At 53.6% G+C, this 12,217-nt stretch overlaps 2 protein-coding genes across 2 annotated transcripts in view; one reads left to right on the plus strand and one right to left on the minus strand.

Annotated features, from left to right (window-relative positions):
* LOC135405542 (zinc finger protein 239-like) overlaps positions 1 to 12,217 on the minus strand; it is a 211,939-nt gene that overhangs the window by 82,794 nt on the left and 116,928 nt on the right. The gene's annotated exons all lie outside the window — the stretch shown is intronic.
* LOC135405458 (olfactory receptor 14C36-like) lies at positions 2,792 to 10,367 on the plus strand. The gene is made up of 2 exons (XM_064640156.1): positions 2,792 to 3,697; positions 10,124 to 10,367. Exons 1-2 carry the CDS (start codon positions 2,792 to 2,794, stop codon positions 10,196 to 10,198), a joined length of 981 nt encoding a protein of 326 aa, XP_064496226.1. The 3' UTR covers positions 10,199 to 10,367.

Here is a 12,217-nt window from a genome sequence, read left to right on the forward strand (position 1 = left end):
GGAGGGAGTTGAGTGTCCTTCTCGCCTCAGGTCTGCAGAGCCACAAGGAGACACCTCTGTTGACTCAGCTGAGTCCCTTCCCTCAGTGCAGGTGAAGGAGATCCCTCCTGGGCACTGTCTGGGTTTCCTGTCTAATGATGGGACGAGAAAAGGGGACTCTTGAACTCTGTGTGTGTTTGGAGAAATGACCCTGCTAAAAGAAGTGTCTGTGCCCAGATGAGAGAAGGAACATCATTATTTCCTTCAGCTGTGTGCCAGTAGGTTTCCCTGGAGCCCCAGGGACAGCTGGAGGGAGCCCAGAGAGGCAGAGAAAGGGCTGCCTGGGGCTGTTGCTGTGCTGCTGAGCTGGGCCGGGCTCCTGGCACACAGGGAGCTCCTGGCAAGCAAGAAGAGCTTCAAAGAGACAGCTCTGCTGGTGAGCAGCTCCTCTGCACAGCCCAGCAGGGCTGAGGGCACTGCCTGTAGCACCCAGGGCACAGGAGAGAAGGCAGAGAGATGAGAGGCAGCCTGGGCTGGCAGGTGACTGAGCTCTCACTGTGGGAGAAACCTTCCCAGCATTTGAATGAAGATTTCTCTGACTGTAGGAAAGTTCACCTTGCCTTCCTGGAGGCATCTCCTAAAGCTGGCACATCCCACAGCTTCTAGGATCTTTCAGCAGGACTCTCCCAGTTGCTGCAGTGCAGGGGAAGTGGCCATATGGCAGAGCAGGGCAGGAGCTGCAGGCAGCAAGGGCAGACAGGAGAAGGGAGCAGGAGGTTCAAGGGATCCTGGGCTGGGAGGACAGGGCAGAGCTGCTCAGGGCAGGAACCTTGCCAGCCCTTTGCCATGGTCAGGCTCTGGCTGCAGAGCAGTGCAGGTGAGTTCCTGCAAGTGCCTCTGCCAGCTGCCAAATGGCAGCAGTGGCAGGAGCTGTCAGGATGGCTCTGCTGGATTTGCTGGGGTGCAGCAGGAGAAGCTGCTGCAGAGCAGGACTTGCTGCTGCCCCATCAGAGGCCCAGGGCCAGAAGGTTCCCTGTGCCAGGGCTGGCTGTGGGGTGGGAAGGTAGGGGTGCAGCCAGGGGTGCCCAGGGCTGTGGTGCAGAGCAGGGTCCTGCCCCCAGGGCTCTGTGTGCTGGGGCAGGGACTCTGCTGCCTGCCAGGGGCAGCTCTCAGCCTGGCCAAGGAGCTGCCACGGCCCTGCAGGGAGAAGGGGTGGGTGGAAGGAGTGACCCCTCAGGGCAGGGCAGGGCTGGGCAGGGCCCTTCAGCTGCAGGCTCAGGGCTCCTCACAGCTTCAGCTCCACCTCCTGCCATTTCCAGGGGCCCTTCTCAGGAAGCACATCCCCCTCAGAACACCTCCCCCTTCCCAGCCACCACAGGCTGTCTGGGATCTGCTCTGCAGCCCCTGCCCAGGCAGAGCTGCCCCTGGGCACTGGGCTGGGGATGGCTCTGGCAGCACTGGCAGGGAGCTGAGCTGGGCACAGGCAGGGGCTGCTGGCAGGAACAGCTCCTCACCCAGAGACAGGCAGGCAGGGACAGGCAGCTGCTGCCAGGAGTGCTGGGCAGGGGGATGTGGGCCCCTCCCTGCTGTCCCTGTGGCACAGACCCCTTCCCTGAGCAGCTCCTGCCTGGGCTCCTTTCCCAGCCTAAGCAGAGCCTGTGCCCTCAGGCCCACGGGGGCTGGGCTGTGCATTGCCCTGCAGCAGCCAGAGCCCTGGCAAGGACAAGGCCCTGATTTCCAGTTGTCTCTCTGTGTCCCTCCTCCCTTGGCAGCAGCCTTGTGGCATTTCCCTGCCATCCCCTGCTGCCTGGGCTCTCCTTGTTCTCACCAGTGGGTTTTCTGAGCCACTGTGGGGTTTGGGGGTGGCAGATTCCTGTCCAGACACAACCCCTTTGGGTGCTGCTGTGGGGATGTGTCTGTGGGAGCCAAGTGCCCAAGTGCCCTCCAGGCACCTTCAGGGTCTTCAGCTGTTTGCCTGGGTGTCCTGCAGGGCTGTAGGTGCCCTCCAGAAGGGCACAGCTCTGCCATAGGATCTCTGTGCTGCACAGGATCCCCATGGAGAAAACTCCTCAGTGCTAAATCCATGGAAATGCTCTGGGCAGCCGTACTTGGAACTGCAATGATCCCTGTGTGTGGCAGTCTGGGAGGAGAAAGATGAGATCCTAATCAGGCATCCTGAGGAAAGGCAAGGATTCTGTCAATCTGCTCTTTGAACCAGGATTCCTCTGCTCCCAGAAGTGCCTTGTTACTTTTTTTAAGGGACTTCCTAAGGGTGGTCCCCCTTTAGCTCTAAGCTGCCAGCCAAGGGCAGCTGTGAACAGGAAAGATGGCCAGCTCTTGTCTCTGCACCAAGAGACCATCCCTTTGCCTCTCAGGACTCACAAGATTTCCCTTGGAGCACATTAGAAATGTCAGAGATTTCAACCATCCAAACTCACTCCTGGCAAGAGGAACAAAATCAAGTCCCCCAAATCCCCTCCCTCTGTTCTGCCCTTGGGCAAACTGTGACCAGCAGTTCTGGAAACACTTTGATACATCACAAGTGCATTTAATTGGAGGTCACCCTGTGCTCCAGGTTGCCTCTCACTGCACAGCAAGAAGGATTCCTCGGAGCCCATTCCAGGGTCCCTGCTCTCAGTGCCCCCTTCAGCCAGCAAAACCCAGAGCTCAGGGAGAGGGATGCAGAGAGATCTTCCTGAAAAGGGGCCCTGAATGTTGAATTACTATGAGACATGCAAGATGTTTTGCTGATTGAGTCTGGCCTAATTCAGTTCTGCCTTTTTTCTCCTCGACAGAAAACCTGAGGCATCAAATGTCCAACAGCAGCTCCATGCCCCAGTTCCTCCTCCTGGCATTCGCAGACAGGCGGGAGCTGCAGCTCCTGCACTTCTGGCTCTTCCTGGCCATCTCCCTGGCTGCCCTCCTGGCCAACGGCCTCATCCTCAGCGCCGTAGCCTGTGACCACCACCTGCACACCCCCATGGGCTTCTTCCTGCTTAACCTCTCCCTCACAGACCTGGGCTGCATCTGCACCACTGTCCCCAAAGCCATGGACAATTCCCTCTGGGACACCACAACCATCTCCTACACAGGATGTGCTGCACAGATATTTTTCTTTTATTTCTTCATGTCAGCAGAGTTTTCCCTCCTCACCATCATGTGCTACGACCGCTACGTTGCCATCTGCAAACCCCTGCACTACGGGACCCTCCTGGGCAGCAGAGCTTGTGCCCACATGGCAGCAGCTGCCTGGGCCACTGGCTTTCTCTATTCTCTGCTGCACACAGCCAATACTTTTTCCCTGCCCCTGTGCCAGGGCAATGCCCTGGGCCAGTTCTTCTGTGAAATCCCTGCCATCCTCAAGCTCTCCTGCTCACATTCCAACATCAGTGAAGTTTGGCTTCTTGTGGTTAGTTGCTGTGTAGCATTTGGTTGTTTTATTTTCATTGTTTTCTCCTATGTGCAGATCTTCAGGGCTGTGCTGAGGATCCCCTCTCAGCAGGGACGGCACAAAGCCTTTTCCACCTGCCTCCCTCACCTGGCTGTGGTCTCTATTGTTATCAGCACCTCATTCTTTGCCTACCTGAAACCACCTTCCATCTGCTCCCCATCTCTGGACCTGGTGGTGTCAGTTCTGTACTCGGTGGTGCCTCCAGCACTGAACCCCTTCATCTACAGCCTGAGGAACCAGGAACTGACAAACTCCCTGAGGAAACTGGTAGCTACATTTAAAGACAGTAATAAAGTGTGTCTTGTCTTCTGCAGAATATTCCAATTGTAACTCATTGCAATCAGTGCCCTTTTTTATTCTGTATATCCTTTTTTCATCAGTATATTTTCTTAATTTTTTTCTACTTTTATAGTGTTATCCACAAATCAATGGCATTGCTTATAAAATTTCTACATCAATATCTACCACTCCTCTGTAATTCAAAGACTTTCAAAAGGCGTGTTCCCTGTACATTTGAGTAGAATAAAGCTCCTTGCCCTGACCTGAGTTTCCAAGATGCTTCCTCAGCCCTTCTCAGGAGCTGCAGGGGCAGTGCCTGTGTGCAGAGCTGGAGGGAAGAGACTTCCCAGTACAGCAGCACAGCCAGGGACAAGGGCTGTTCCTTCCACATCTGCTCTTTTCAACTCCACACTGTCCTTCCCAGCCCTGCTGTGGGTGCAAGGCCTGAGTGCTCTGGCAGCTTGGGCACAGTCCTGCTGCGTGTCCATGCTGGGGTCACAGGCAGGGACAGGCCCTGGGCACTGCTGGCACAGAACTGGGCTCCACACCAGCAGCTCCATCAGTAAAGGGCATCTCCTGAGGGCAGGGCAGGAAGGCTTCAGGCTCTTTCTCCACAGTCACCCTCAGCAATGTGCTCCAGGAATGCCCTGGCAAAGCAAATGCCAGTGCCCAGCTGAGAGTGGGAGTGTGCAGGGTGGGGGCACACAGCAGTGTCCTTGCACAGCCAGAGCTCCTGGCACAGACCTGAGGGACCAGCAGGGGCTGGGCTGTGTCTTTTTTCCAGGGACAGCCTGGGAAGGTGCCCCAGGGCCATTGTCACAGAGCAGCCCCTGCAACCCCCATTCCCAGCTCTGGCCTCTCATCCCATCTGCAAGAGGTTGGTTGTCCCTCCATGGAGGGACATCAAGGGACCAGGTCAGAAGTCCAAGTTTGCTTTGTACTGAGGACACTTCAGCGTGTCTGTTCCGTCCCTGCCCTGCTCTCTGGCCTGTCCCTTTCCCTGTCCAGCAGGAAAGCAGCCCGGCTGGGCAGCATTTCCCCTGTGCAGGCAGGAAGGGCTCTGCAGGCAGGAGCGGTTTTGCCCTCCAGCAGAGGCACTTCTGCCCTTTCTCAAAGCTCAGAGCACAGCTGGGCACTGGGATGCAGCCAGAGGCACCCACAGCTCCATGGGTCACCCTCTGAGCTGCCTGCACAGCTTCAGTGAGCACCAAACAGAGAAAGAAATGCTCTCACTCACAGGAGTCCAAGCAGGGGAGAGGGGACATGAAGAAGCCAAAGGAGATAAAGAATTTAAAGTTAAGAGCCAAATATATCCGTTGATAGAAGGGACTAGGACAGTAAGATATCATCAGTGGAGTTTTCCCTAAACGGTATATGAGGCTGCTACAGCTCCACCACTTTGAGTGTCCCCTGACTGGGGACAGCACAGTCCCTGCTCCCAGCACTGTCACTGCCATTTCCTGCACCTTTGGCACATGCAGAGTGTTTCCTGCTGTTGCCCCATCCCATGACCAGCACTGGGCTGTTTGCCAGCCCTGCTCTCTGCAAGACCCATGGACTGGAAGGGTTGTCTCCAGCAGAGCTGCACCCTGGCTCGGGGCCTTTCTGGCACCTACAGTCACCATTTCCTGCTTTTCCCAGACACTTGTTGTGACCCTGATGTACTGGGTCACTTCTTCTGTGACCTTGCTCTAGGGCTGGAACTCTCCTTCAGTGTCCCCATGACACTCCTGCTCTCTGCTTTCCAGGTTTCATTTTTAGATCCACTCTTCCCCTCCTGTTCACAGGGACATCCTGGGAGTGCTTCAGAGCTGCCATCCTGGGGCAGCTCCTGCCCAGCGTGGGCAGGCACAAGGTCTCTCCACCTGCTCCTCTCCCCTCCCCAGTGCCACTGTTTTCTGCAGCCTCCTCATCCCTGCCCAGCACAGGCCTCCTGGCACAGTTGGACACAGCCCTTGTTCTACCCCCTCCTCAGGCACCTGCCCAACCCCCTCAGCTCCAGCCTGATGGCCACAAACCTTCAGGGCAGGGAGGCACTGGGGAAAATGCTGAGGGAACCTTTCAGCCGCACTCAAATCCAATTGGAGGGGTTGGCTTCAAGGAAGAAATCCCTTCTCATTCTCCAGAACCACCAGGACAACCTGTGTTGTGCACTAAACTGGAACTGTGGGATATTGCAAAAGTTTTGGTGTCAGGGCTATTGAGAAGGCTGGGCAGTGTCACTGGGAGACCTCTCCCAAACCCTTGGAATAGCCAGAGCCATTCCAGAGCTTCCTGGGGCCTTGGCAAAGGCAGACATGGAACCAGTCTGCAAACAGGAGGGTTGGGAGACTTCCAGATTGCTCAGGCTCAGCAGGGAAGGGGATAGGGCGGATAGGGCAAGTCCTCCTGCAGCCATTGCCAGGCATGGGAAGGACAAAGCAGGGATTGCAGAACCCCTGTGGGAGGGAAAAGAAGGGGATGTTGTGTGCCCAGACTTTATCAAGGCCTTTGACATGGTCTCCTGGGGTCTCTTTATAGCCAGACTGGTGAGAGCTGGACTGAAGAAGTGGAAGATGTGGTGGATGGGAAGTTGGCTGAATGAAGAGTGTCCAATAAAATCCATGGTACAAAGTCCTCTTGGCAGCAACTTCCTGGTGAAATCCCTCAGTGATCAGCCCTTGAACACCACTACAGAATATCTTTATTATCTCTCTGTACATTGGGACAAAATGTATTTTCAAGTCCTTTGTGGATGATGCCAAATTTCAGGGAGTTCTTGAGCAACCCCTGGTTTAAAGACACATATTGGGGTGGGAACTCCAATAAAATGAACTCAATCCCCTTTTATTCCCTACCAATACAGGGAGACAAAATACAAGGAGTATAAGTGAAAACAATAAGAGTTTACTGATAAGAAATACAGCAGGAAAAACAGCAATACCAGCAGAACAGTTCAAAGCAACAGCTGAGAGAGAAATTGCCTCCTCTCTCCCCCCCGCCCCAACTCCCTTTTGTAAACAGATAAAAACAGGGATCAACACGTGTCTCCCCCATTTTCCCCCTGAATGAACAAAGAACAAAAATTAAACCACAGGAGAGAGGGGGCAAAGCAAAATGTGGGAAACTCTCTGGTCTGAGATCAGTTGTGCTGCCCAAGAACACACTGACTCCAGAGGTGTCCAAGCGGGGCAGAGCCGGCGACTCCGGTCTGTGCGGCGGTGGGGGGGAGGCAGCGGCTCTACTTAATTCCATGGAGTTCTGGGGAGGCACAGTGGGCCCTTGGTTCCAGAAGGTTCTGAGATATCTCAGGGTTCCTTTTGTTCCAATGAGACCCCACATGTCACAATGGGCCTTTGGTTCCATGAGATTCCACAGTGTCCCTGCATTCCTTTGGTTCCATGAGGCCCTGCAGTGTCACGGTGCCACTTGATTCTGTGACATTACAAAGAATCAGAATGGCCCCTTGATTTAAGGCCAACTGCACATGGGGCTGCCTTGGGGGGAGTGTGGGCACCCAGACAAGGGAGTTGTCACCCCCCTGGACTCAGCCCTGGGGTCACCACATCTGGACTGGTCTGTCTGTCTGTGAGGTTCCCCATTCTGGAGGAATGAAGAAGAACTGGAGAGGGTCTAGAGCAGATCTGACAGGATGGAGCTTTTGTTCATATTGGAAATAGAATGAAATCTCCACAAAGAGTAGCATTGAAGGTTCAGACTGAAGGTGAGGAAAAAGAAATATCACTCAATGGGGACCCTTGTGGTGCAAGAGGTCACCCAGGGGGAGTCAGGATCAGCCCATGGCTTTGTGTTCCAGGGAACAGCCAGAGCTGGTGCAGAGACATCAGGGAGGGTCTAGAAATGCTGCTGGGAGGGGGTGGGAAAGCAGGAGGGGTGTGTGCAGCCTGCAAGGCCAGAGCAGCAGCAGGGCCAGGGCAGGACAGCCTGCAGGAGAGATGGCCAAGGGCTCTGGCAGGGCTGCAAGGCCCAAAGGCACCCAGGCCTTTGTCCCCTTGCCTCTGGCAGCTGCCTCTGCCACTCAGGCCACCACAACCAACTTTCCTGGCAGGTTCTGCACTTGGTTTCTGCCTCGCCCCTCCCTCAGGAGCCTGGCAGGGGTTGCCCAGTTTTGGGCCTTTGTTGTTCCTCCCCCTCCCATCCCAGTGCCCCCCAAACAGCCCTGAGCCAGCCGGGAGGGACAGGATCTGCTGGGCCAGGGCCTGGGGCTCAGGCCTTGGCCTTTGTGCTCCACAAAACCAAGGCAGGCTTTGCTCAGCATTGCAGGGGCCTGCCCAGAGCCTTTGTCTGCCTGCACTCCTGGCCTCCAAGGAGCTGCTCCAAGGAGTCCCTGGGGAGGCTTTGGCAGTGCCTGCCCTCAGTGGGGCCCAGCAATGCTTCAAGGCACTTGGACTTTGGCTTCTGACTTCTTCAGCAGCTGCTTCAGTCTTCTCTCAGCACCTCAGGATCATGAGCTGGGCTGCAAACACACCGTGGGGCTCATTAAAATACAGAAATCCCTCATGGTCTCTTTGTCTTCCTTTAATTGTCTTCAAGGCAATTTCAAAACAAGTCTTCCAAGTTTGTACTTTTTTTGTTTTAATTCAATTATAGATATATTTTAGTTCAGAGAAGAGGTGATAGAGGTGTTCTCCAGGTGATCTTGATGCTGAGTGTCTCCTCAGGAGATCCACACTGACCCTGTTTGATCAACCTTGTTCCTCACCCCCCAACCTCACCAGTTCTGACATGGCCCATCTTGGACTGACAGCTGATGCAACTCCAAACACACTGTGGGACCCATTAAAACACTGAAAAACAAATTATTTTCATTCCTTTAATTGTCTTCAAGTCTTCAAGAGTTCTTCAGCTAATTGGAGTTGTTTTGTAGTTTAGCTAAGGAGGATGACTTTAAAGTGAAAGTCATGAAAAATATATATTTTTTGATGAAAGGGAATGATTTCCACAGAGCCTTGGGATGCAAGAGGGTCAGGGCACAAAAGAATTGGATCCAAAGATAAGGGGCAAAAGACATTACTAGCACTTAATCATTGACCAATTGAACAGTTATCAGGTGATTCAATAGCATGTGCTACAATTTTAACAGTGACTGAATTATAGATTCACAAGAACAACATTCCCACCACAGTCAATTCACACCCACACCCAGGCAGAGATGTGTGGACACATCAATAGCTGGGGGTGGAAAGGTCCCTCTCCCAAATTCTCCTTGTTGTCAGGGAAACACTCCCCCAAATCCCTTTGTGTTTCCCACCAGACAAGGGTCACAGCTGGAGGAGTGTTTGTTGAGGGGGGTCAGAATTGTCCTGGGCATCAGTGAGGGTCTTTGGAGTGTTGGAAACTGGAGGGTTCCCGAGCTGGGAGAGGCTGCCAGAGGTGTCCCACTGAGAGGGAGGTGCTGGGGAGCTGCCAGGGCCTCACTCAGCCCCGCTGGTTGTGGGCTCCCAAGGGGACTGGCTTTAGTTATCTGCTGAATTTCCATCCTGGTGTCAGGAATGACTGGAGTTTCCACAGTATTTGGAAATTCCATCCGAACAGTTCCATTTTGGTTATGATTCAGGCAGGGAATGTTTCAAGGTTTTCAGGGGATGACTCATTATCCTGTGTTCCCCAACTGCTCTTACACCCATCTCAGTCAGCTGGATGGTTTATTGACAATGTGTCCCGAGGGGCGGCACCTCCGATGCCATAGAAACCCCTCCCCTGGATTAGGAAACCTTTGGAATTCAGGAGGTGTTCCAGTGGAGCATGAAAATGAACAGCAATTTTCCTAAAGCCCAGACCCCAGCAGAACAAAGCCAGGCCCCCTCAGTGTCAGAGCAAAGGTCCCCCATCCCTGTGTCCCTGTGGCCGCTGAGGCGGCAGCGCAGGCCCGAGGCGGTGCCGGGTCCCGGTGCAGCCGGGGCAGAGCGGCGGCTGCGCGAGCGGCAACCCCGGCGGTGAGTGCGGCAGCCCCGTGGGAGCGGCGGCTCCGGGCACAGACGCCGGCGGCAGCCGCTGTGGCTCCTGGAACCGAGTGGCCATTGGGACACTGCAGGGCCTCCTGGAATCCAGGGGCCGGTGGGACACTGGGGAGCCTCTTGGAGCCAAGGGAACCCTGGGATATTCAGGAACATTGTGGAATCCAGGAGCCATTGTGACACTGCAGGGCCTCATGGAACCAAAGGAATCCTGGAGAGAGAGTGGAAACTCATGAAATCATCAGGGCCATTGTGACACCCCAGAACCTCATGGAACCAAGGTTCCGTTGTGACACTGAAGGACCTCATGGAACCAAAGGAACCCTGAGAGTTTTTGCAACCTCATGGAATCAAGGGGCCGTTTCTGGCAGGATGCTCTGCTCTGATAATACCTAAACAATGGTCAGAGAATGCAAACAATACAAGCTCTCTGTAGTGAGTTACTGCTGGTGTCGAGGTGCTGTTTTTAATATTGAATTATGCTAAACTCAAAATACTTCATGAAACTTCAGACACACATCCTGCTTTCTGAAGCAGGATTTGACAGAGAAGCTGCTCCCTGGCCTGCAAATATGTCTGGCAGTCAAACTCTTTATAACTATAAATGCCCCGTCCGACTTTCCTGTGGCAGATTCTTCCACAGGCTTCCTTGAAGTGTGTGGAGCTTCTGCCATGAAGCAGGGACAGCTCTTCATGGTCACTGCCCAGGGGTAAAGTGAAAGAGAGAGAACTACCCCTTGTCATTGTGGGGTGAGTTACCTAAATCTCTGCTTCAGGATTGTTTCTTCTTGCTGGCTTTGATCCAATTGCTTTAATAGAATGACTTTGATTGACTGTACTGTCCTATCTTACACTATACTGCTAGGAGTTTTTGACTTTTATACTGTGCAGTAAATAATTCTGTTTAAGGTCTTTCATCTGGTCACTGTCTGATCAATTTTCTGTTCATTTGTCATAATAAATAATTCATTTTATAGAAATATTTCCGATTTGTCATCACTAAAACCTGCAGGACAAAGTGATTGAATCACACCTCTAGAATTCCTTCAGTTGAAACCAAACTCTGAACCTGAAATTGGATCCAGCCACAGCCAGGCTCCTCTCTGAGAAGGAATTTAGAAAGCAAGGGGATCCTTTGTGCACCTTGTAGCTCAACGAGACGGCTTCTGCCATCAACTTTGTCTAAGCCTTCCACCCCCCCAGCCCCAAGCCGTGACACATGGGCATGTCTTGTCCATGCAGTGCAAACATGGACTCCTGAGCTGGTCATTTGATGTCCCTCCTTGGAGGGAAGAACAAGCCCAATGGCCTGGGGTGAGAGGCCAGTGCTGGGAGCGGCGCTGGCTGTGCCAGGGCACTGCTGGGTGCCCCCACCCTGAGCACTCCCACCCTTGTGCTGGTCCCTGCTGTTTTCCTCTGCAGGGCATTGCTTTGGGCACATCCTGGAGAGCAAAGTGGAAAGTAGATGGAAGCTTTCAGGCCCTGGCCTGAGGAGATGCCCCTGCAGGATGGTAGTGCTGCTGCAGAGGTCAGCTCTGTGCCAGCAGTGCCCGTGGCTGTCCCTGCCTGCAGTCCCTGGACAGTCCTGCAGCAGGACTGGCACCGACTGCCAGAGCACTGAGGCCTCCAACAACACAGGGCTCTGCAGGACAGTGTGGAAGGGAAGGAAGAGGAGGCCATGGAGGAGAAGGGCTGCTGCTCCCTGTTAGTGCTGCTCTGCTGGGACTCTTTTCTGGCCCAGCTCTGCACAGAGGCACTGACCCTGCAGCTGCAGAGAAGTCAGAGAGGAAAGATGTCAGGCAAACAAGCCAATGCAGAGTTCTTTATTTGGTTGAATCAGACAGTGAGTACAATTTGTACAGCCTGTGGGCCAGGCTAGAAAGGCAAACACTGAATTAAAAATGGTTGTGAATTAAAAATTTGTTGTGAACAAATTCTCACAAAAATAACACCCCTTCCAGGAGCAAAAAATAGAGAAGATATGGTGGGCCTGTAATGAAGTCCATAACAGGATTGGCCTTTAATGATGTCCATAACACGCAGAAGAAGGAGAGTTTATTGATTCTGAAAAACACCCAGTTATGATTTTCCTCAAGGCATCCTTGACCTCCTGGTTCTTCAGGCTGTAGATGAGGGGGTTCAGTGTTGGAGGAACCACCAAGTACAGAACTGACAGGGCCAGATCCAGGGATGGGAAGGAGATGGAGGGGGGCTTCAGGTAAGTAAACAAGCCAGTGCTGATAAACAGAGAGACCACAGCCAGGTGAGGGAGGCAGGTGGAAAAGGCTTTGTGCCGTCCCTGCTGAGAGGGGATTCTCAACACAACCCTAAAAATCTGCACATAGGAGAAAACAATGAAAATGAAACAACCAAATACTAAAGAGCAACTAACCACAATAAGCCAAATTTCCCTGATGCTGGAGTGTGAGCAGGAGAGCTTGAGGATGTGTGGGATTTCACAGAAGAACTGGCCCAGGGCTTTGCCCTGGCACAGGGGCAGGGAAAATGTACTGGCTGTGTGCAGCAGAGCATCGAGAAACCCAGTGGCCCA

This window comes from Pseudopipra pipra, chromosome W, assembly GCF_036250125.1.
Source record: "Pseudopipra pipra isolate bDixPip1 chromosome W, bDixPip1.hap1, whole genome shotgun sequence".
NCBI classification, from domain to species: Eukaryota; Metazoa; Chordata; class Aves; order Passeriformes; family Pipridae; genus Pseudopipra; species Pseudopipra pipra.

Coding starts and splice junctions, on each gene's coding strand:
- LOC135405458 (XM_064640156.1), top strand. CDS start 2,792: ATGTCCAACAGCAGCTCCATGCCCCAGTTCCTCCTCCTGGCATTCGCA. Junction 3,698..10,123: donor CAAACTCCCTGAGGAAACTG/GTAGCTACATTT, acceptor GCTGGTGTCGAG/GTGCTGTTTTTAATATTGAA.